The sequence below is a fragment of the Rana temporaria genome, chromosome 1, assembly GCF_905171775.1.
Source record: "Rana temporaria chromosome 1, aRanTem1.1, whole genome shotgun sequence".
Classification (NCBI taxonomy): Eukaryota; Metazoa; Chordata; class Amphibia; order Anura; family Ranidae; genus Rana; species Rana temporaria.
In genome coordinates, this window is record NC_053489.1 from 225,627,926 (window position 1) to 225,653,903 (window position 25,978).

General features: G+C 44.8%; 1 protein-coding gene across 4 annotated transcripts in view; it reads right to left on the bottom strand.

The window, feature by feature from the left end:
- LOC120937582 (dehydrogenase/reductase SDR family member 4-like) overlaps positions 1 to 25,699 on the bottom strand; it is a 156,346-nt gene extending 130,647 nt beyond the window's left edge. For 2 of the 4 annotated variants that reach the window (XM_040350950.1, XM_040350927.1), the window contains exons 1-4: positions 25,596 to 25,699; positions 23,688 to 23,803; positions 14,034 to 14,211; positions 6,795 to 6,896 (exon numbers count right to left, since the gene is read on the bottom strand). In XM_040350950.1, coding sequence (XP_040206884.1) covers positions 6,795 to 6,896; positions 14,034 to 14,211; positions 23,688 to 23,779 — 372 coding nt within the window. In that variant the 5' untranslated portion in view covers positions 23,780 to 23,803; positions 25,596 to 25,699. The other 2 variants (XM_040350935.1, XM_040350941.1) reach the window with 2 other exon arrangements.
- Between the last annotated feature and the right edge of the window lie 279 nt (positions 25,700 to 25,978).

Sequence of the window (25,978 nt, forward strand, 5' to 3'; positions counted from 1 at the left end):
AAACACAATCACATGACAGTTTAAAAGGCCCCGCCCTTCCCCTTGCTCCTCAGTATGCAATAGAGTAATCCTGAACTGGTTCACAAGGGACGTAGTCCTTATCGGTACTTACCTTTTTTCCCTTTCCCCATAGGGTGGGAAGTAGGCCTGCCGTCCTGGAAGGTTCATAGAAATACCGTTACCGGTAGGTCTAACGTCGGTTTTCTCTTACCACCTTCCAGGACGGCACCCGAGAGGATAATTGAGTAATAAACACAGGCCTACCTTCAGGGTGGGACCACAGCTTGTAGCACCTTTCGACCAAAGGCTAAGTCTTGCTGTGACAACATTTCCACACGATAGTGCTTCAGGAATGTATGACGGCTGGACCAGGTGGCCGCACTGCGGATTTGTTCCCAGGAGGCCCCTGCTTTCTCAGCCCAGGAAGTTGCTATGGCTCTGGTAGAGTGAGCCTTGATCTTTTTGGGAGCTGTTGCTCCAGTACATACATAGGCTTTGGATATTGCTTCTCTAATCCATCTAGAGACTGAGGCTTTTGATGCCTGCAGTCCCTTCCTGAGCCCAGCGTGTAGAACTAGTAGGTGGTTAGATCTTCTAAAACTCTTAGTTCTCTCTAGATAAATGAGAAGACACCTTCTCACGTCTAACAAATGAAATTTCTTTTTCGTTCTTTGGTTCAGAACAGAAGGACGGCAATATTATGTCTTGCGTCCTATGAAATAGGGATGCCACCTTCGGCAGGTACAGGGGGTCTGCTCTGAGGGTGATCCTATCTGGCTGTACCCTCAGGAAGGGTTCTTTCATGGATAGCGCCTGCAAATCCCCTACCCTCCTGGCCGAAGTAATGGCTAACAAAAAGGTAAATTTTAATGTTAGAAACTTAAGGGGAACCTCTTCCAGAGGTTCGAATGGGTGTATAGATAACGCCTCTAACACCCTAGTTAAGTCCCAAGGCGGACAACTATATTTTTGGACTGGAGAAACTCTTTCTCTAGCTAACAAAAAACGTTTTATAAGGTCCTCTTTCGCCAATCTTTTATCAAGATAGACTGAGAGAGCCGTTATTTGTACCCGAAGGGTACTAACTTTTAATCCTAAATCTACCCCATCCTGGAGGAAGTCCAGGATAACCGGGATAGAAGTTGAAGCTACCTGTCTTTCCTTACGCCAGGAACAGAAGGTCTTCCATACTTTTTGGTAAATCTTTTGAGTTACTGGTTTTCTGCTCATGAGAAGGGTCTCTATGACCTTCTCTGAGCAGCCTTTGCGTTCTAGAATCTGGCGCTCACTAACCAGGCCGTTAGCTGGAAGAATTTCGGCTTTGGATGGAGTACTGGGCCCTGCCTGAGGAGATCTGCCCTGTACGGGAGCTTCAGAGGCTCCACCATCGCCATGGCTCTTAGGTTTGCGAACCAAGTTCTTTTTGGCCACCATGGTGCTATCAGAAGAATCTGGCCTGGAGACCTGCTGAGTTTCTGAAGAACTCGCGGAATGAGCGCTACCGGCGGGAAGGCATAGGCCAGCCCGAAGCGCCAGGTCTGGGATAGCGCATCCAGACCTTCCGACTGTAGTTCCCAGGAAATCGAGAAATACCTTTCTACCTTCCTGTTTTGTCTGTTGGCAAACAAGTCTATTTCCGGTATCCCGAAATACTGGACCAATTGCTGAAAAACCTCTGGGTTCAGTTCCCATTCCTCCTCCCTCAACCTGTGACGGCTGAGGAAGTCTGCCTCTGTATTGCTCGTCCCCTTTATGTATATGGCCGAGATAGAGAGTACTCTTTCTTCTGCCCATATCAGAATTTCCTTGGAAAGTTCTAGTAGGGGACTGGACCTGGTCCCTCCCTGGTGACCTAGGTACGCTACTACTGTAGAGTTGTCTGAGCTTACTTGGACTTCTCTTCCTCTGATGTCTTCCTGGAAGGCTATTAAGGCTTCCCCCACTGCTCTGAGTTCTCTGTTGTTGGATGACCTGCGAGCTAGTGAGCTGTCCCATTGCCCTTGAGCTTTTTTCCCCTCCAGGTGGGCGCCCCACCCCTAGGAACTGGCATCCGTGGTAACCTTCACTGGGTTCCACTTAGCCCATGGTCGCCCTCCCCTCAGGTTTTTGGCAGATGTCCACCACTCCAGGGAGGACAGAACCTGGGGGGTGAGCAGTATCTTCTGATCTAAGGACTCTTTCTTTTTGTCCCATGAGGACAGGAAGAAGAAGTGTAATGTCCTGGCATGAAGCTGAGCCCAAATTACCGCTGGGATGCTTGCCGACATCAGGCCTAAGACTCTCAGAACATCCCTTCTGGAGAGTCTGGGGTTTTTGATAAGGTTCCCAACTGCTGAGGTTAGTTTTAAAACTTTTTCTTTTGGTAAGAAGAGACTCTGCTGTCTGGTGTCCACTACGTATCCCAGGAAGGTCTTGACCTGTTCTGGTTTGAGGGAGGATTTTTCTTTGTTGATTATCCACCCTAGGCTCTCTAGGAGTGCCATTGCTTTGTTGGCATCCCGCGAGACTTGGGCGGCTGATTTTCCTGAAATCAGCAAGTCGTCTAAATAGGGTATAAGGGATATGCCCTGAAGGTGCAGGTATGCCACCGCTTCTGCTAGGATTTTTGTAAAAATCCTTGGGCTGGAGGTTAGCCCGAATGGTAATGCTCTGAACTGCCAGTGGAAGGTTTCTCCTTCCACTACGACCGCAAACCTCAGATATACCTGGTGATGCACGTGGATTGGCACGTGAAGATAGGCATCTTTGAGATCTAGGGTCACCAAGAAGGCCTCCTTCATGAGGTTCTTCCTTACCGAATAAATACTTTCCATAGTAAACTTTTTGTATTCCAGAAACTTGTTCAGGTTTCTCAAGTTTACTATTAGACGGTATTTTCCGGAGGGTTTTCGCACTACGAAAATATGGGAATAAAATCCCTGGTACTGCTGAGCTTTTGGTACTGGTACCACCACTAGTTGTTTGGCTAACTCCTCTATGCCCTCCAAGAGGGCAGACCTTTTCAGGGTATCCCTGGGAAGGTGAGTAATGGTGATCATGGTGGGGGGTGTAGTCAGAAATTCTAGGCGATAGCCTTTTTGAATTATTTGGCAGATGTAATGACTGTTCGAAATTCTCTCCCATAGAGGGAGGAATTGAGATAGTCGACCCCCCACTCTGACTTCGTCGTCACTTGGACGGTTTGTCGCTGGGTTTTGGAGGAGGGAAAAGGAGGTTGTTCTTCCTGTTCCCTTTGCCAAAGTTCCAATGCCTAAAAGGTTCCTTTTTGGCTTTTTGTCTACCCTGCCCCTGGGGGCCTCGAAAAGTTTTCTTGAAACCTTCTTTTTTGGGTTTAACTGGGAATTTTTTCCTTTTCTGATGACCTAGCAAGGACATCATCCAGGTCTTTGCCAAACAACAGGGAACCTTGGAAGGGGATGCCACAGAGTTTTCCCTTGGATGTAGCATCTCCCCTCCCAGGCCTTGATCCAAACTGCCCTCCTAGTAGAGTTAATGAGGGCTGCTGTCTTGGCTGCTGCCCTTGCAGATTCCGTAGCTGCATCTGCTAGGTAAGCAATCGCCTTCCTTACCACTGTAAGTGACTCAACTACCTCCTCCGCCTCCGAATTCTGGGCGAGGTGGTCGGTGAGTGTCTCTACCCAAACATCTGTATTCCTAGCTACACATGCTGCTGCTAAGGCTGGGCTTAGTGCTGCTGCGTTGGCCTCCCAGGCTTTTCTAAGGAGAGACTCTGCTCTACGGTCCATCACATCCTTGATGTTACCCGCATCCTCAAAGGAGAGATCAGATAATTTAGTGACTTGCGACAAAGCCGCATCAAGTCTAGGAAGCTTAAAAAAGACTTCCTCATCTTCCTGGGAGAAGGGGAACCTTCTTTTCCAGGTTTTTTGTTTGATTATTCTCCTTTCAGGGTCTCTCCACTCCTGAAGGACTAACTCCTTGAGGGATTTGTGCAGGGGGAATACTTTAGATTGAGCGTCACTCAGGCCCCTATAAACTTTATCCTGTGCTGAGGTAGGTTTAGGGGTCTCAGGAATTTCCTCTGTGGCGTAGATTGCCTGGAGGAGACTCTCTAGATCTTCTACAGCAAAGAGGTGTTTTCTTGGACGTGTGTCTTCCTGAGACTGACTAATGGAGTCTCCATCTACCTCTCCTGAGCTGTGCCTAGACCTAGGTAGACTGACTACCTCACTTTCTTCACCGTCTGCTTCCCCCAGAGGGGGAATTTGTGAAGGTGTAAAGAAAACGCTTGGGCCCCTAGAAAAGGGGGTCTCCTGAGAGGAAGTGCCTTCCTTAGGGGTAAGTTCCTCCGTTTCAGTCTGTGCCGACTGCCCGGCTGCCTCCCGGAAGGCCTTAACTGTTGCTAACATTTCTGTTTGCATGGATGAGAGAAAACTCTTCATCATGGCAGCAGCCTCCTTTCCTGCCAGTATATTAATACATTTATAGCAGAAAGGTTTTGTGTAGGATTTGGGGAGCTTCTCTCTACAATTCCCACAATTTTTTAGAGGAACTATGCCCTGTAGCGGAAGGAGACTGAACTGAGGCCTCCTGGGGTCCGCTGGGGGTTTCTGAAAGACATGAAATATACATTTAAATTGTCTTTTTTCCCCCCAAGACTGCTGGCTGTACTGGGGAGGGGAGGAAGTGGACGAGAAGGGACCAGATCCTGCTCCGGTCGTTCCCTAAAAGTTTGGGAGCTCTCACCGCTTCCCCCCTCCCTTTCCAGGGGGATTGGTACTTACCGCCCCCCGACCTGGATCTGCCAGCGGTCGTGTCGGTCTTTCCGTCCTCTTCCATGAGGAGGGTGACTCGGTCCTGGCTGTCGGTACTCCTGTACTGGTCACCGCAAGCCGACCCGTCCACCACCCACGCTGTCTCCACGCTCCACTGGGAACTTCCGGGTTACGCCGTCTGGAACCGCCCACTTCCTGTGATGCAGTTCCTGTCTCAGAACGAGGCCTGGAGCGCGGCGTTTTTGCGTCTGGAGACCCGGGAAACGGCGATTTGAATGGTGGTGGATTCGATAGCATAGAGTGATGGCTCACCTCCCCGCAGCTCAGAGCACTGGTGCTTACATAGGGCGACCTGTGAGTTTGGACCGAAGTCTACAGGTAAGTTCAGCCCTCCCCGGCCTCCCTTAGACCTGTCTCACAGGGGTACCTTCGACCCTCCCCGGTCTCTAGGTTTCCATTAACAAAACAAACGTGTCGCTGTGTTGGAGAAACACAATCAATACTGAGGAGCAAGGGGAAGGGCGGGGCCTTTTAAACTGTCATGTGATTGTGTTTCCTGCAGGAGGAGCCATCATCTCTCGGGTGCCGTCCTGGAAGGTGGTAAGAGAAATTAAAAATCCTTCATCCTTTCTCCAGTTGTAAAACATTTTTGTAGACTGTCTAATATCAAGAATACAATTTGGTAGTGCAAAGGAGCTGCCAGGGGATGGAATACTAGTTGCAGAAGGAAAACCCAATGAAGAAATGCACAGAAGATGAACTTTAAACTTTGGATATTAAGGTACTGTCTCAAAATAAATAAAATGAGCCGACACTGGAGAACAAAATAGTTTAAACAGGCACTGCTAAGTGCATGAATGTTGCATAGAGCTACTGTCATGTACCTGACTGGAGGCTGAAGGGACAAAGGGGCTTCCCTTGTGGCTGAGTGGAGAGTACCCATGAAGGTGGTGACAGAGGGTGCTATACCCACAGATGCACAGTCTGCCTAAAGGTGAAGCTGCTGAATGATTTCAGATGTGAGGACACCCAAGAGCATAGAAGTAGTCACAGCAGATGATTCAATGGAGGTGCTGGTGGATCTTGACAGATGGGTAAGGCAGGAATCATGGTCAAAGGCCAAGCCGGTGGTCAAACACAGGAAGTCAGTCAGGAGCAGAGGCAGAAGCGGGGTTGAGATCAAGCCGGAGTCAAACACAGGATATCAATCAGGAATAAGGCAGAAGCAGGTCCATGGAGCAAGTCAGGTTCAGAGCCAGAGCAGGTCAGGGGTAATCCGGGTCGGTAACGTGTAATCAAGCAGAAGCACAAGGCACCAGAGCACAGGATATAAGGTTGACGATAATCCACAGGATATAAGGTGGATGATAATCCAGCAATTTATGAGAGGAACTGCTGTCCTTGTATAGTCCAGTAGATGCTGGCAATTAGCACGCTTTGCACTTTCGTGCACAAAGATTTGGCACTGTGTGCGCTATTCACTAATTAGCACGGCTACATTGGCATACTTGCCACTGCCAGGTCTTCTTGGAATTCTTCCCTGACAGTTACTGTCAGCAATGACAGGGAAGCTTACATTTATCTATTCACTATACTCACAGCTGCTAGCAGCTCTGACCCTCTGCTGTCCCTCTCAGATGCATACCGCAGCTTCTAGTGACCAAGGGGTTGAGGACACGATCAGTTTTGTGCCTGCTTGTACATCAATATAGTTCTGCAAGGCACAGATTTGTTACACTCTCTGACTTAGGGATGCCCTGTGAATCCCTCCTCCTGGCTTCCAGATAGCTGGCGATTTTAGATAAGATTTTATCGGCCCAGGAACAAGGAAGATAAATATAGTAGGACCTCCTACTCACCTGTACATATGAAATTTGGGTGCAAAGAAATAAGTAGCCTGGAGTTCAGTTTTACATCCAAGCTAGAGAAGTTTCTCAAATTAAAATGGGTGTTTGAAGACAAATTGAATGTGATACCAGAAAGACGTTCAAGCTAAAATATTTAAGAACTACTCTTCATTATAGCATTATAGTCCCAGTTCTTTTTCTTGTTACTCACCTTATTCCACAATTCCTCGGTAGTTTCAAAAAGTGGACCAACAAAAGGATTCACAGCAGCATTACAGACAAGGATGTCAATTTTCCCATAAATATCAAGTGCCTTAAATAAAGAGGGATACTATGTTGTAAAACATGTCGGTTAACTAATGAGCACATTTTAATTTGTAGCAGGTTCATACGGATAAGAAAAATCTCATAAACCCCAACATAGCACTTATTTTATTTGCAAAAATGGTTGGGTAGCTGGGAACATCCATGGGGGACTTGTACCAATGCAACAACAATATTTTTTTTTCTCATTACCGTTCAATAGAGACAACATTTAAAAATAAAGGAATTTTTGGTCCAGATTGAATAACAGTTTGACCACAATGCAGCCTATTTACGGTTCAGCAAATTTACCAAATTTGGCCAATTCACCTGCATGTTCAAAACTCCTGTTGATGCAGCCAGAAGTCTAATATAGCAGCAGTATCACTACTGCCTCTAAAATGGCAGATACTCACCAGCTTCAGTTTGAGATTGTAATATCACTCAAGCATTTAGATTTCCCAATGCCATTGTATCAGTTGTGGTGGGTGGTCGGTCCATACTCATCGTTATTGATGCTGGATCTACATGGCTTGACATTGGGGGGGTTGCGTGCTTGCTGCCTGCCAGATAAAGAAGCTATTTTGTAAAGGGGAGTGGTAAAGCTTCTGCTCTTGCATTGTCCCTCCCCCCCCCAACCCAAGTAGATGGGGACTACTGTTGGGCAAACGGTTCGGCCCGAGCATGAGTCCGGACCAAACATTGGCTGTTTGCCCATTCGATGAACATCCAAATTGTTAGGGCGTTTGACCGTTTGTTCGGCCCACCAAATGCCCCACAACGCACTGCCCATTGCATTGGAAACCCTTATTGGCTGAAACAATGAAAGCTTTGCCCAACAAGGGCACATTGCACTGTCAGAGACATGACTGGACACTATCATAATGCTCTCTAATCATGGCTCATTGTCCTTAGTCCAAATGCACACTATTAAATATTCTTCCCATAGAAGCCATGTGCAGTGTGATATTGGTGTGGAGAAAGATAAAATCAGGGCTCTGTACATTGCTATTGCTACTAGATAGTTATTGTGCTATAGTGATTATATTGCAGGTATAAAGTATAATTTTAGTGTGAATATATACAGTGTGATGGTAGTGTGACCGTTCATTTTTACTTCAAGGTCAGTTTATTGTGCAAGGTTTATCAGTGTAGAGTGTCAGGGCAGTGATATTACATTATATTGAAGTGCATCATTTTAATTTTTTTAACAAAAAATATTGCAATAAGCGTTTATTGATTGGTTTGCGCAAAAGTTATAGCGTCTACAAAATAGGGGATAGTTTTATGGCATTTTTATTAATATTCATTTTTTTACTAGCAATGGCGGCGATTAGCGATTTTTATTGGTACTGCGACCTTATGGCGGACACTTAACACATTTTTGGGATCATTGGCATTTTTATAGCGATCAGTGCTATAAAAATGCATCGATTACTGTAAAAAGATCACTGGCAGGGAATGGGTTAACACTAGGGGCGAGGAAGGGGTTAATTAGGTTTCCTAGGTGTTTTCTAACAAGGTTGGGGGGGGTGGGACTGACTAGGAGAAATGACAGATTGCCGTTCATACATTGCATGAACAGACGATCAGTAATTTCTCCCCCTGACAGGACCGGGATCTGTGTGTTTATACACACACAGCTCCCGGTTCTCGCTCTGTAATGAGCGATCGCGGATGCCCGGCGGTGATCGCGCCCGCCGGGCACGCATGTCGGCACCAGGGGCAAGCACCCGCAATGGCTGAAATGCGAAATGATGTAATATTACGTCGTTTCGCGAAGCCGAGCCTACCTGCCGCCGTAAAAACCGCTGGTCGGCTAGTGGTTAACAATTGGATGGCTATATTTACCATACACTGATTTTTATGCAGTACCGATTACTGTATACAGTATTTATTATTTGCAATACAATTATTGCATATGGTACCTTTTTGCACCTTAGCACGGGTATAAATAAATATTTGATTCATTTTAAAGTAGTGATTGAGATGCAATACTTATGGTACTTGTAATGTTCGGCGATAACATATAATTGTGGCCGCATTACTCCAGTTAGTAATTTGTATTAGGTCGTGGGTTGTTCTTCCTGTTTTGTAGTCTTTTTAATATAAATCTTTTTAATATTGGTTCTATATGATAAAATATTGTTATTGGCCGTAACTAGCTCGTTTGAGTCGTTACTGGAAGTTATGTCCATAACCAAGATGTTGTTTTTGTGACCCAATCCCTGCACTTCACAATGAGGTTTGGTCCATTTAAGTGGTGTCAGAACGTCGCCCTATCCCCATTGACAACGTCTGCTGTGACAAAACGTGTATTTGGGGGGAGACGTGCTGACGTCACCACGCTTTAGCAGAGGAGGAAGGGCTCCGTATGCGCCAGCCGGCAACTGTTTTTAAACTACCTATGTAAGTGCAATATTATTTTTTCTATTAAATTTATCCTACTGTATTACGCTATGGTTAGTGTCCTCTCTTCCCTTTGCATTGGCTTTTGTGACGATAACGAGCGTATTCATCAAACCTTTTCCTGGGCTCTTTGTGTTTCCTGGTGTACTCCCGGTACACATGCAAGTTTAAAGGCCGCGGCTGGGATATAGCCGTTTATACTATGCCCTCTGGTAAGCCGACATCTTATGTGGTAGTGGGCACCTCTGTCCGTGGCGTGATATACAAGAAACCCAAGTTTGATACTATCCACATGCAACCTGTTATTACCATCAATGTGGACTTTGTGATCAATACACAATAGTTTTCTGTGGTTCACTATTTTTCTTGGAGTTGTCCTAATAGATTTTTCAATATATTTTTGTATGTATATGGTCATTTAGAGTGTGCACCGTTATTGATTAATCACTGGTTTAATTTATTGGCGCAGTCCTTAAATTTTTTATTTCAAATTATTTCCGAAGGTGATTTTTGCTTAATTTTAGTGCACTGTGTTTTACCAATTTTTATTTTTTGGTGTATTTCACTATTTTTCATGTTTTGGCACAGTCTTTTCTTTATTAAATTTTCAAACTTTGCCTCAAGCAGATCAAACTTGTCAAAAACACCAGCCATTTGGGTACCACATGCTTGACAGGTATTTAACCTCCCACAACTCATTTAAGTCCCCTCAGCAGCCTGATGGACACTGATAGGCATACCTGGTGGCACTGTGGATGGGCACAGATTGGCAGCTGCCAGGGCACCTTTTGGCATATCCCTGGCGGTCTAGGGTGGAATACCCGGTGGTCCAGTGTGGGTGGCCATCCCTGGTGGTCCTGGGCTGATAAACAATCAGCACAGACCCCCGTCAGGAGAGCAGCCGATCAGCTCTCCTCTACTCGCATCTGTCATGCGTCTCACGCGAATGAGGAAAAGCCAATCAACAGCTCTTCCTGTTTACATTGTGATCAGACACGGATGATCACGTGGCACTGATAGGCAGAGCTGCCTATCAGTGCCACCCATAAGTACCCATCAGATCAGCCTTTCAGTGGTGCACATCAGTGCCACCTCATTGGTGCCGCCTCATCAGTGCCCATGAGTGAAGGAGAAAAACTTATTTACAAAATGTTATAACAGAAACAAAAGAAAACTTTATTGGTTTCCAAATTTTCTGTCTTTAATTGTTTAGCAAACAATAAAAACTGCAGAGGTGATCAAATACCACCATTATGTTTGGGTACAGTGTAGCATGACCGTGCAATTGTCATTTAAACAGCGACAGTGCTGAAAGCTGAAAATTGGCTTGGGCAGGAAGGGGGTGTAAGTGCCTGGTATTGAAGTGGTTAAAAAAAAAAAAATCCTTTAGTATTACTTTAAATGCAGCATGTTAATTGATTTGACCATTGATAGTTTTAACCTTTAGACACAACACCTTTATTCACTTGATTTCCCCGATTTTATATCTCTCTCTTTCGCATATAAGCTCCTGTCCCCCAAGCACACCAGTTCAAGCACCGCATGGCATATTTTTTCCTGCGTAGCCCCTTGAACTCCTACGGTTCACACATTTTGGAGGCGTGGTGGTGGAACAACCTCCAACACTACTGTACCTTGTCCTGCATCTTTCCTAGCTGCCAGCAGAGTCACCCAATGCTCTGTGAAAGATAGGCAATGTACCGGTTCATGCCTGCTGGACCATGAGTCAGCGGTAATATGCACCTTACCGCTGACCGCCCTGTCCAGTGTGGCATGGACACTGCCCTCCACATGCCGGAATCGCCTTCCATGAGAAAAAAGTGGCGTTTGGGAACCTGCCACTGAGGTACTGCACATTCCACAAACTCACGGAAGAGGGCAGAGTCTACCAACTGAAAAGACAGCAGTTGAAGTGCTAGCAATTTAGCCAAGCTAGCATTTAACTGCTGGGCATGTGGATGGCTGGAAGTGAACTTCTTTCGGCTCTGCAGCAGCTGTGGCAGGGAAATTTGCCTGGTACAAGCTGATATCGGTGTACCGATAGCAGATAGCCCACAAGTACTTGGCTGTGACACACCCAATTCTACACCTTCATTCCTCTCAGTGTAGGCTTCAGAGAGGACTGAAGGTATAGTGGGGTTGGAGATCCCAGCTGATGAGGGGCAAGGGGAGGTCAGCTTTGTTCTTTGGTGTGGGTCTTTGAGGCACGCTTGCCAACGAACTGCATGGCAGGTCGACATATGTCTGGTCAAGCATGTGGTGCCCAAGCGGGTGATGTTTTGGCCACTTGAGATACGCTTGCGACATATGTTGCAAATAGCAGCAGTTCTATCTGATGCACTCATCTCAAGAAAGCCCACACCAAAGAACTTAACTTTTGGAATAACACGGAGAGACAACAGCGCCCTGCATATGCGGAGCTCTGCGGTGTGATGCAGTCGGTGTGATGCCCTTAAGTTAGCCCCTGGCTCAGAGATGTGCCTCCTCTTAGGCACCCACGTGGAGTCAGTGACCTCATCATCCCCTCCCTTCCCTGCAAACCTGGCAGTATGCTGTAGCTGGGGGGGGGGGACACGACTGCCAGATTGCTGTCCTTCTTGGGAACCCCCTCTCTGGGCTCACGTTACTGCCTTCCTCTAGCTGGGTACCATCATCGGAGCCTTCAAAACACTGCGCATCCTCCTGCAGCATGTACCCAACACTGTGGTCAAACAGTTTGGGGGACTCCTCAGGAGGACATGGTGGGGCTAGGGAAGGAGTGACTGATGCCATTGAGCAGAGGGAAGAGGCCACGTTGGCAGCTGCTTTGCCAGACAAAGTACCCTGAGCCTGGGAGAGAAGATGAGGATGGCTTTGTCATCCATTCTACCAAGTCTTTGGCATGTTGCGGCTCAACACGGCCAGCTGCCGGAAAAAGGACGAGTGTGTCCCACGGCCATGTGCCGATGAGGATGCACAGTGTCCACGACCAGCGCTGTTGCCTCTAGACGCAGAGCCTGCTTGCCCTCTTTTATCGGCTCGTGACTCTGCCTCTCCTTGTTGTCCTTCCAGACATACTAATGGCCTGCAGGGAGATGTAGCTGCACAACGCGGGGATGTTATATATCACACACACACACACTGAAGCTAGCAGAATCAACTGCCTGCAGTATTAGTAAGAGAACACCAGCAATTGTCTTCAGTTATCTTTAGTTGCACACTGTGCAAAGACACAGTACACTAACTGACAATACTTGCAGATCCCTGACTGTGGTATTAATATGAGAACACCAGCAATGGTATTCATGCAAGCTTTAGTTGCACACTGTACAAAGGACACAGTACACTAAGTGAAAATACTGCAGCTAGCACAATCACCTGCCTGCCAGTGTATTAGGAAGAGAATACAGAAATGGATCTAGCTAAACTCAATACAGTGTGTGATTATATATATAAATAAATAAAACACACACAGGATGCATATATATCCTCTACTCACTAACTGCGGCTAACTCACTCGCCTGCCTGCTCAACTCAATTGAAATGACACTGTCTTTCACCAACGCCGCAACACAATACATAAAGCCGACTTCCAGGCAGCCTTATATAGTGTGGGGCGTGTACTAAATCCCCACCCTGGCTTTGGCCAATTACAGCTCCCTGTACAGATGGCACTGTGATTGGCAAAGCATGCGGGTCATAGTGCATGTTTGGCCAATCATTAGCCAGCAATGCACTGCGATTCCGCAGTGAATTATGGGCCGTGACGCGCCACTCGAATTTGGAGCGAACAGACCATAACGTTCGCAATTTGACAAACTATGGAACATACAATGTTCGAGTTGAACATGAGTTTGACTCAAAAACGAAGCTCATCCCTACCTGGGAACAGAGGGAGTAACTGAAGCAAGTACTGGAGCAGAATTTGCAACAGACGGGGACGGTGACCAAGAAGCAAACTTCAGTGGGACCCAGCCAGCAGAGACAACACTTGCAGAGCAGCCTTGTGCGTCAAGCTAGGGACTGAGCAGGCCAGATTGGTTAAAGCTTGGTAGGGACCCAGCAGAGTGTGAAAGGAGTCCAAGAGCCCTTTTACACCGAGGCGCTGCAAAAAACGCCCTTAGCGCTATTACCGCGTGTTTAGGGAGCTAGCGGTCGAATTAGCGCAACGCTGCAGGCGTTTTTCCAGTGTTATTGATGCATGGGCAATTTCAGTCCTGCCGTTGTAGGTGCTCTTTTTTTGCTTGCATGTTTACATTTTTGGGAGATCATGTGACTTTTCTACAGCGCAGAGCGGATTATAGGTGCTATTCAGGCGTTTTTTTCAGCGCTTTCAATGAAGAGGAGCGTTTTTCCAGCGCCCAAAAGTGCTGCTTGCAGGACTTCTCAACGCCCCACCAGTGCAACGCCTCAGTGTGAAAGGGTCCATTGAGATGCATTTAGAGCGTTTAAATAGCGCTATTTTTAAACGCTATAAAAACACTCCAGTGTGAAAGGGGTCCAAGAGGGAAGTGTCAGAAAAAAAAAAAAAAAATAATAATTCACAGCCCCCTGCATATAACACGCAGGCACAGTTCACCCTCTATTTTCAGGGTAAAAAAAAGTGAGTGTTATACGCCAATACAGCAAAGATTTTTATTTTTTATTTTTTTTATTTCTGACAACATGCTATACTAAAAACAGGTTTATGCAACACAGAACACATGACTCCTTTAGTAAATCGCTCCTTATTAATTTTTCTACCTTGCATTTCTCTTACCGTTGCCACTAGTTTCTCACGATCTTTTTCATTGCCCACATGACATGGAATTCCAGAAATGCTGAGTCCTTCTTCTTTCAGCTGTTTGACAGCTTTATCCACATTTTCAGTTTTACGACTACATAAAAGCACGTGAGCCCCATCTTGTGCCAAACGTCTTGCTATAGCAAAGCCGATCCTAAATGTGAATAAGCATAGTAAAGATGACATTGCAGGTGAATTCACCACACATGCACCTGTAGTGAAGGATTAGTAAATATCACAGTCTTTGTTTTATGAATATGCCCCTATAGTGTATATTAAAGTTCATAAAAAAGTAACATTACAAAAAAAAACACAGCTTTAATTAAAGTGGATGTAACCCCACTGTTAAATTTAAATCATTAATACTGTTGTAATCTAGAATGCTAGACATCACTCCTGAATGTACCCATATATTATAAAATGTCACCCCCTCACCTGTCAGAAGCCCCGCAAAATTGCCGAATCTGTGGGCTTTTTTTCCCCCGGTGGGCGGAGTTGTGATGTCACAGGACTCCTCCACCCACCACTACACTCCCACGGCCAGCCAGCGTTGCGAGGACGAGCCTCGTGCCTGTTGAGATTGACGTGCATGTGCAGGAGTGACAGAGCGCGTTCTGTGAAGAAGCAGAGCGCGCTTACAACCCCTGTCACTTCTGCACACATGTGCATGTCCAGTGACAGTCGGGGATGATTTACATAGAAAAAAGCAGTGCAGCGCTACAAACAAAACACACAAAAAATAAAATAAAAATGGTAAGTCCAAAAAATGATCGAAGTGAAGAAAGGGTTAAACTGACTCCTGGAACCTCACTGAGGTGTTCAGATGCAAAACTCCTTAAAACACAGCAAACAGATATCCTTAAATAGAAGTGCAAGCCGCTCACCTGAACGAATGGACCTGTGTGTGAGCAGCAGGTCAAATGCGCTGTCCCTCAAATGAGGGGGGTATAGGTATAAGGGTGCCTCCATGGATGGTCCCTTTCTCCAAACGACTCCTAAAGATGGATGGTCAGCCGATACACTCTCACGTGGAATGGTGTCATGGAAGGGTATAAAGCAGACACATAGTGCTCTCCGTATGATCACAATAACAATAACATTTATTAAAAAGATATGTTACTCACAAATAAAGCACCATGTCCTAGTGCATGGAAAATGAGCGTACAACATTTAAAAAGACCAGGTAGGTGACTGTCCTGACATCAAATGAAAGCCCCCCGCATGCGTATCGTCCCAAGGAACAGGACTTCAGCAGGTAAGGGGCTACTGTGTCAGGATTCAGTATATATGGCAGCAGAACCCAATTAGGCCAATTAGAGAAAACCCTGCCCCCAAGATAAAATACACCCATCACAGGATGTTTAACCTCCTGGGCGGTGTTCCCGAGTCTGACTCGGGGTGAGATTTTTGGGCAAGGATCGGTAACCCCGAGTCAGACTCGGGCTCGCCTCGCTGGATGTACAGGGAGTTTCACTTACCTTGTCCCTGGATCCAGCGATGCCACCGCGCTGTGTGAGCGAGCAGGACCTCGCTCGATTCACACAGTGCCTCCGTGTGACGCCGATCTCCGTTCCCTGCGACGTTACGACGCACGGGGACGGAGAACGGCGCCAAATTCAAAAAAGTAAACAAACACTATACATACAGTATACTGTAATCTTATAGATTACAGTACTGTATGTAAAAAAAACACACCCCCCTTGTCCCTAGTGGTCTGTCCATTGCCCTGCATGTCATTTTATATAATAAAAACGTTTCTTTCTCCCTGCAAACTGTAGATTGTCCATAGCAACCAAAAGTGTCCCTTTATGTCAAAAATAGTTTTAGATCAGCTAAAAAACAGCGATAATAAATTATAATCACTTGCAGAATTGTGCGATAGCGATTTGTGGGGAAATTCGTCATAAAAAAAAAAAAATAATGACAGCAACAATTCTGCAACTGAGCAAATTTCAGTGATTTTGATTTGATTACATTATTGAATAATTTTTATTATAATTATATTATTATTTGTTATATTGATTTATAATTATTTATTATATTATAATTTATAATTTTGTTTTTAAAAAAATGTCATACCCGGGATGCCTATTAGAAGCTTGTTTGGTCAGATTTAAGTGAGTTATTTCTAAAAATGACAGACCTACAATATAAAACGCCAAATTTCCTTGCAAATAATGGTACCGCTTTCAGCATGTTTTTTCTGAAAGAATCATACCGCCAGGGAGGTTAAAAACATACACAGCCATCACCGCTGTAATGGGAACCTACAAGGTACAAACAGACAGGATGATCAAAAGCATTTCTTAACTGTAAGCAGGAGAACAATATTCCAATGTACACAGGCAGCCCCCATGTAATTAAACATCGCAGCAGCTCACAGCCACAGTCTCCATACAATATATACAGGAGACTGATAGAGTGGAAAAATAAACAGCGTTTAACTACTAACCTTATAGATCAATACCACACAATGAAGCTGGGACTGTAAAGCATAATTGTGATAGCCCACGGCATCCTCCATAACGTCACATGACATACCGTTGCTAAGGAGCCCACGCTGGACGCAAGGGTACACAAAAAACGCCGCCCATCGTGGGCGGCAACCCATGCGGCGCGAACCGCCCCTTCTGGGCAGCAACACTACGGCGATGAACTGAGGGAAACCCCAGTAACGAACGTCGCTGTAGGCGGCAACATGTGTAGCGGGGACCGCCCATTATGAACAGCACAGTGCCGTACTAAGGGAAACCACAATGACGTGGCGCGGCCTCACATTACTGGCAGACAGGGAAATATAAGAATAATCAGAGTCCTGACAAGCCACTCATACTTAAAGCATGGGGACTCGACGTAGATTACATCCAACATAGGAGACAGATTAAAAATAACTCAACAACGCTACAAACAGAACCAAAAGCATTAAAACAGGAAGTGGATGGGGGGGGAGGACAGAAAACACTAAACATTAACCAGACAAGTATCTTGTTTAAGATCACTAGTAAAGAACAATGGCATACATAACTAACGCGATGAACAGAGCATAATAAAGGACACAACATGCAAAGACCAAAGACCCCCCTTAATGATGAGGAAATTAAAGTACTCGATAAGGGTTTAAAATGTGCCCCTACTCGTAACTTAAATAAATTTTAAACCTACGTTAACCTTAAAAAATGTATCCGGACTTTGAACATCAAAAAGTATTTTTTGAATACACATTCCGCGATAAATGTTGTCAATATTCAAATTTACATAATAAATCGGTCTTCAATTCCCAGAATACAGATGCTAAACATCTTGAGGTCTTTAGTAATATGGTTGCAAAGAATCTGGACACATTGAAGGTCCGTAAGGTGAATGACCCTATCTTTATTAAAAATGGTATCCAGTCTCTTTCCAAAACGAAAGGATCTGGTAATACGCCCTGCAGATAAGGGGGGGGGGAGGATTGGTGGTACTTAGTAAGACCTATTACAAGAACGAAATGGCCAATCTGCTTTGTGACATTTGCACCTATAGTACTTTGTCCAGGGACCCTATGCTTGAATATAAGAGTGAATTACACTATTTAGTGGAAAGAGGTAAACATATTGGGGTACTTGGCTCTAAGGAGGCACTATATCTAGATCCTTTATTCTGTCGTACCCCGATTATTTATTTTCTCCCTAAAATTCATAAGGATAGTACCAACCCACCTGGTAGACCGATAGTGAATGGGATCGATTCGGTCTCTTCACGTTTAGGTCAATATATAGACTCCTTTCTGCAGCCGTTGGTCACCAACACAAAAGTCTTTGACAATTCCATCTTCTTGTTTGTTAATCACGGCAGATGTCAGTTCATTATATACTATCATCAGTCATGAGGATGCTCTGACATCTGTGAAGTGGGCACTTGAGTCCTCTGGATTATCAAAAAGACATCAGAATTTTTTGATTGACAGTTTGATTTTTTGTCTGTCCAAAAACTATTTTTGGTATGATAAACAGTTCTATCTCCAAACCAGAGGAGTTGCGATGGGGGCACGTTTTGCGCCAAGTGTAGCCAATTTATTCATGGCACACTGGGAGGAACAGGCTATCTATAAACGTAAACCCCCGCAGCTTATCTGCTACCAACGATACATAGACGATCTGATCATGATCTGGGATGGAGATAGAACTAGTTTTGATGAGTTTGCATCTAAATTAAATGCTAATTACAAAAATATTATTCTTACGTGGAACATTAGCCAGGACCATTTAGTCTTCTTAGATCTAGATCTCACTAAGGTAGACAACCAGGTGATTTTGAAGACACATTTTAAGACGACGGACCGTAATTCCTACATTTCTACAGAAAGCTGTCACCACACTAAATGGTTATTTAATATACCAAGGGGCAATTTGTGCGCTTAAGGCGTAATTGCACCCAAGAAAGTGATTTTGTTTCTCAATCACAGGCCTTATCCAAGCGTTTTCTTCAGAAAGGTTATGACAGGGATTTGCTGGATAGAGAAATGGAAACAGTCCTCAATCTTGACAGAAACACCTTGGTCTCAAATAAACCTAAAAAAGATCAAAAGGATCTTTCAGGCATCCGAATGGTTTTAGACTATAATATACAATATCGTAAATTTGAAAATATTGTACTGAAGCATTGGCCTATTCTTAAAAATTATAGATTACTGGGTCCTCTGTTGCCAGATCATCCGCAATTTGTGTATAAGAGAGCGCCTTCACTCAGGGACAAATTGGCCCCAGGGGTTATAGATCCACCTGTTAATACTGAGAATAGGATTTTTGACTTTCTTACCGGCTTCCATGCGTGTGGCAGATGTCCACCTTGCAGGAAGGCCAAGAAGAATGTTAAGAAACTTAAAGAATTCACAGCAACAGCTACAGGAAAAAACTATAAAATTGAGGATCTCATTACTTGTGATACCATAGTCTATGCACTACTATGCGAATGCGGACTTCAGTATTTGGGAAGAACGTCCAGACCTTTACATGTAAGGATTGGTGAACATGTAACCAATATTAAAAAGGGACTTGTCACCCACAATGTGTCTAAACATTTTAGATTGCACCATGGCCGCAGCCCGGCAGGGTTGCAGTTCTGGGCTATTGAAAAAGTAGCGAATCATTGGCGAGGTGGAAATTTCATTAGACATCTCAGCCAACAAGAATCTTTCTGGGTCTATGAATTAAAAGTGGGAGTACCATTGGGGTTAAATGTAGAATTTGACCTTAACCGTTTTATTTCAGATCGTAAGTTTATATCTCGTTGTTTTCTTGATTATGAGTTTTCTGTATTATATTTTATTTTTATTATTTTTATAATATTGTTAACTAGTTAGGTGGCTGTGCTGATGTCTGTTTTTAATTCTATCATTTTCTATATGTCTTTTTCATATATATTTCTCCCTTTTCTCTATCCACTGTTGAGTGAAGCTTTTTGGCTCCCTCCTCTGGTTTGGGGTTATATTTGTAGAAAAATTAGATATTATTTCTATCCATGGACAGCTACTGTACTTGCATCTTTGGTCTTTGCATGCCGTGTCCTTTATTATGCTCTGATCATCGCGTTAGTTATGTATGCTATTGTTCTTTACTAGTGATCTTAAACAAGATACTTGTCTGGGTAATGTTTAGTGCTTTCTGTCCTTCCCCCCCCCATCCACTTCCTGTTTTAATGCTTTCGGTTCTGTTTGTAGTGTTGTTGAGTTATTTTTAATCTGTCTCCTATGTTAGATGTAATCTACGTCGAGTCCCCATGCTTTAAGTATGAGTGGCTTGTCAGGACTCTGATTATTCTTCTATTTCCCTGTCTGCCAGTAATGTGAGGCCGCCGCCCATGATGGGCGGGTCTAGCGGCGCCACGTCATTGTGGTTTCCCTTAGTACGGCACTGTGCTGTTCATAATGGGCGGTCCCCGCTACACATGTTGCCGCCTACAGCGACGTTCGTTACTGGGGTTTCCCTCAGTTCAGCGCCGTAGTGTTGCTGCCCAGAAGGGGGCGGTTCACGCCGCATGGGTTGCCGCCCAAGATGGGCAGCGTTTTTTGTGTACCCTTGCGTTCAGCGTGGGCTCCTTAGCAACGGTATGTCATATGACTTGCTATGGTCATGTGACGTTATGGAGGACGCCGTGGGCTAACGCGATTATGCTTTACAGTCCCAGCTTCATTGTGTGGTATTGATCTATAAGGTTAGTAGTTAAACGCTGTTTATTTTTCCACTCTATCAGTCTCCTGTATATATGGTATGGAGACTGTGGCTGTGAGCTGCTGCGATGCTTAATTACATGAGGGCTGCCTGTGTACATTGGAATATTGTTCTCCTGCTTACAGTTAAGAAATGCTTTTGATCATCCTGTCTGTTTGTACCTTGTAGTTTCCCATTACAGCGGTGATGGCTGTGTATGTTTTTAAACATCCTGTGATGGGTGTATTTTATCTTGGGGGCGGGGTTTTCTCCAATTGGCCTAATTGGGTTCTGCTGCCATATATACTGAATCCTGAGTCCTGACACAGTAGCCCCTTATCCGCTGAAGAAGTCCTGTTCCTTGGGACGATACGCGTGCGGGGGGCTTTCATTTGATGTCAGGACAGCCACCTACCTGGTCTTTTTAAATGTTGTACGCTCATTTTCCATGCACTAGGACATAGTGCTTTATTTGTGAGTACCATATCTTTTTAATACATTTTATTGTTATTGTGATCATACGAAGAGCACTATGTGTCTGCTTTATACCCTTCCATGACACCATTCCACGTGAGAGTGTATCGGCTGACCATCCATCTTTAGGAGTCGTTTGGAGAAAGGGACCATCCGAGGAGGCACCGTTATACCTATACCCCCCTCAATTGAGGGACAGCGCATTTGACCTGCTGCTCACACACAGGTCCATTCGTTCAGGTGAGCGGCTTGCACTTCTATTTAAGGATATCTGTTTGCTGTATTTTAAGGAGTTTTGCATCTGAACACCTCAGTGAGGTTCCAGGAGTCAGTTTAACCCTTTCTTCACTTCGATTGATCATTTTTTGGACTTACCATTTTTATTTTATTATTTTTTGTGTGTTTTGTTTGTAGCGCTGCACTGCTTTTTTCTATGCACTCTGTTCAAGGATTTATTGACCTTCAGTGTTCAGCTGCTTTGTTTGTTTGTGCGTTTCTTTGCGCAGTCTGCTTCTTCTTCTATTTACTAGTCGGGGATGATTGGTGCAGCAGGGACAGCTGTTAACACTGTGATCCCCATGCATGGTTTTCATCAGCCGCTTCTCCTTCTCTCCCTCCCGTGGCTTTCACCTGAAAAGCCATGTATGTGGGGGGGGGGGGGAAATCGCGGTGTTCACAGCTGTCCCTGCTGCACTGATCAACCCTGACTGTCCTCCGTGTCTGCCTCCTCCAGCGCCCCCCCCCCCTTCTTCTCTGTTTAGACCCCTGACATGTCACAAATCCCACCTTCCCATCAATAGTACAAATAAAATTGCAAATTAAATTGTAAAAATTAAAAACACTGGTCCCAAAAAAGCTTTTGAAAAAATAAAAAATTGTAAAATAAAAAATAATAATCTGACACTGTCCACTATCCTGACACCATCCTGCACACACTACCCACCACTGTACACTCTGCATTCCTGTGATTCACACCGCATTGCTGTTTAGATCACATGCGATGTCTGTGTGTGATGCGATTTCAGCCATACAAACTGTATGGCTGAATTTGCATCACATTCTGACCAAATATGCACAGGACCCTTTTTTTGGTCCGCACCAGAATCGCATGGGTGTTCACACCTATGCGATTCCATGTCCAAACTGTCAGTTTTCAGTGCGATATGCGAGCTGAAATGGGGGTGTCATTACCATTGTATGACACTCCCCAGCAGTTGGCATATGGCAGTGTGAACTGCCGTGTGAGTCGGGTGCGATGTGGGAACCCGCAATGGATTTGCCGTGTTACCAAATCGCACCAGTGTGAACCAAGCCTTGGTGGGAGCAGTCAGGTGACATTTGTAGGCTTTATGCTTTGAGGCTGGATTCACACTGGTGCGATTCGGGAACCCTGCGAATCCACATCGCACTTGACTCGCACGGCAGTTCACACTGCCATATGCGAACTGCTGGGGAGTGTCATACAATGTTAATGACACCCCCATTTCAGCTTGCATGTCGCACTGCGAACTGACAGCTAGGACATGAATCAGATCGCATAGGTGTGAACACCTATGCGATTCTGGTGCAGACCAAAAAAAAGGGTCCTGTGCGTGTTTGGTCCGAATGCGGTGCAATATCAGCCATACTATCTGTATGGCTAAAATCGCACTGCATGGACATCGCATGTGATTTGCGCTGCGGTGCCGCAGTGCACTAATGTGAACCGGCCCCATGTTCATTCAGCCTTACTGGGTGCAAGTACAAAAAGTGAGAAATCCACCCCTCCCCCACATAACACATCTTTGTGATGGAAAAGAATGTTGCATCTCATCAGGTGACCTCAGACACCACACTGCACTATAATAAAAAGATCACTGGAGCTTCTACTCTGCCCAGCTCTGACTAAATACATCTCCCCTAATCACTTGTCTATGTATATTCTGATAGCTGTTCACTGTAGCATACATTTCCTCATCACACTGAACGGTGGCTCCCCAGAGAGATGTGAGATATGTATATAACCTGTCACTCGAAGCATGGCGGCGGAACGGACCAAGGTTTTCTCTGCAAGTTCGTTTTATTTCACTGAACAATAAAATAGGATTGCTCAGAGCTGGATTAACTCTGTGTGGCAAGACTGGGCACAGATGATAGGAAATCAAATTCTCTACATTGTGTCAAAAAACAAAACAAAAACAAAAATAAAAGTTTTTCGGGTTTACATTCACTTTAACTGATAACTTCATGCAGGTTATTGAATGTTAAAAAAAAAAAAAAAAAAAAAAAATAGAATTACAATCAATTTAACAAACATGTCATACTTTCCTGCTCTGTGCAATGGCTTTGCATAGAGCAGCCCTCGTCATCCTCTGGTCCAACACTGACCCTCCTGTTTCCTCCCCCTGCAAGCCACTTGCTATGGGGCATTTGTGTGAATTTGCTCCAGATCGGTTTTCTGTGTGTCCGTTGACAAAGAGTGCTGCTTGGACCGGTCTCCCCCCCCCCAAACTTTCTCTACACTGGCTGTGATTGACAGCAGTAGAAGGAGCCACTGATGTCTCTGAGCCAATAAGGAGGGACAGAGCGGAGGGAGTTGCACTCCAAAGGTTTTTTCATCCCAATACAGAGAATGCATTAAGGTAAAAAATCTCCAGCCTTTAGAACCACTTTAAAGCCCAACTCCAGGCTGCCTTTGAATGTAAAACTGCAATGAGATTTTCAACACGAATACAAAATACAGTACTCATTTCCCACTCCCCTAGCAGCTGGCACTTTCCTCTGCAGTCTGACAATATGGCTTTGTGGGTGGACCCTCTTCAGCCCATCTTACAATGCAGGACTTCTGGTCCTGCATTGTATGCGAGTACATTGGAGAGCTGCGACTTGCCAGGTTTGCGAAGTGAAGCAGTTTCGGGGGGAGACTGCTCACATGAAGAGGAGGCCACTCCTGTAATAACTGATTGGATATTTTTAGAATTTAACATACCCATATGTTGACCCAGTGACAATGGCCACTTTATCTTGCAAGGGTTTTTGATTTTTTGCACTGGATTTGATCTGGTAGTTTTCTTGAGACATTTTCTAACAGCTGTTACCAAATATCTGTAAAAACAAACAAAAAAAAACAATCTGCACATCAAACTTGCAAAAAAAAAAAGTTTTGCTTTAGTTATAGCTATGATTTAGGAACAAATGTTCTTAGTCTTTGTTTGGTAATAGGGTTGCCAACTTTTCTTTAAGCCAAACCCGAACACTTTAGCGGCAGCATTTTTTTTTTTTTGGGGGGGGGGTGGATATACACTATAAGATTGTAAAAGATGTATGACACTTTGGGTGGCCAGAAAGAGAGTAGTAATGTGGTGCATAGTTCCCTGCAGCGAACAGTGCGTGTGGCTGAATTGTGAGTGTTCTGGATGGAATGCAGGGGTCAGATATGTCCTGCGGAAAGAGCTATTGCTAGCAGGGGGTGGGGAGAGTTAGATATGGGCTGGGGAGCAGTGGTGGCAGGTGCTCAAAATTTTGGGCGGTGTGCAATAAAACTGAAAGATTCAGAAAAAAAAAAAAACATAAAGTGCAGCCTCACTGTGCCATCAGTTGCAGCCACTTTGTTCCATAAGATGTAGCCACTGTGCCCCATAAAATGCAGCCACTCTGCCCATGATCTGCAGCCAATGTCCATATGTGCTGGGGGGGGTGGGGGCGGTTTGTGAGAGAAGAGGGCTAGTGCAAGGGTGAGGGGTAGGCTATGTGCTGGGGTGCTTTGGGAAGGGGGAGAGATAGAGCTTGAAACAGTTGTCAGATTTAAAAATCAATCCACACTTCTAGCATTGTCTTCTCCCTGCCAAAGCTTCCAGTACATATCCTCATAATCCCTGTATCACTACACATATTTCTACCTTGTCCTCCTTTCCAGTCGATCTCTCCCCTTCCCCTGTCCATCTACACAGCATAGAAAAACTTTTTACAGACCTGAGATCAGCGGCGTCCCTGCTCCCCCTCCTCCTCGTGTGTATACAGAGCAGAGGAGGGGGGGAGGAGCTATGATTAGCTAACAATCTGCTCTGCTAAACAAGGCTTTTACGAGGGAGAGGGGAGACATTAGATCTTACTCCCGGTGCAGTCCATGTGAATGTTGTGTCCGGGTCTGGAGAAAATGAAAACCTGTACACATCATTCAAAAACCGTACTTGGGGCAACCCCATTTGGTCTTTTTGTAGTCATACAATTTTTTACATCACCACACTGTCCTTTGTCTTTTTAGAAAAAAATAGTAAACTTAGAGCCGGTTCACACTGGGGCGATCCGACTTCCAGCGCGACTTCCAGAGGCGATTCCAACACGACTTGAATGTGAACCACAGGGCGATCTGGGGAGATTTACAACATGACTTGAAGTCGTCTCCAGGACAGGAGACATTCCAGTGGCCAATAAAACAACCATCTGGTCTGGGAGAGGGAGGGGGAGGGAGGGGTTTGCCTGAGAAATGTATGTTATCTTCCTGGAAAGTAGCTTCAGTTAAGACAGTGATCCGACTTCTGAGGCGACTTCCATTAAAAATCAATGGGTACAAATCGCCTACAAGTCGGATTGAAGTAGTACAGGAACCTTTTCTGAAGTCGGATCGCCTTGAGTCGTGTGTATTAACACCGCTCCCATTCACTTCCATTGTTTTTCTCTACAGCACGACTTGGGACGACTTGAGGCGACATGAAGTCGGATCGCAAGTCGCCCCAGTGTGAACCGGCTCTTAATATACATCACTTAACTCTTGCAGGTAAAAATAAACACATAGAAACAAATAAAAATAAAACCAAACATTGAAACAAGCAATGCATGCTAAAATAACATTTAATAATTATTATTTAAAAGCTTTATGCAACGGTATTGTACATACCTTTATGTGTGCATATATTTAGTTCCAGATGTTTGTCTTGTTCACAAAGTAAATGAGAAAATTCCCAGCTGTTTAAGGAATAAATAAGGAGCTCAATAAAAAAAAAATGTCTCTTCACCTGCCAAGACGAAATAGCCCACACCCACATCCTAATTGTTAACCACTTTGTATCCAGGACAATTCTGACACTTCGCTCCCACATGTAAAAATCTAGGGCCAGATCCACAAAGAAGTTACGTCGGCGTATCTATTGATACAAATAGTGAGAGTGATTCTGCGCAACGTATCTCACAATGCTGTGACACACAAAAATAAAACACAATAAAAAAGTGTGAATAAATATTGGAGTGACGTAAGCCGGCGCTGTGAACGCCGCTCGTTTT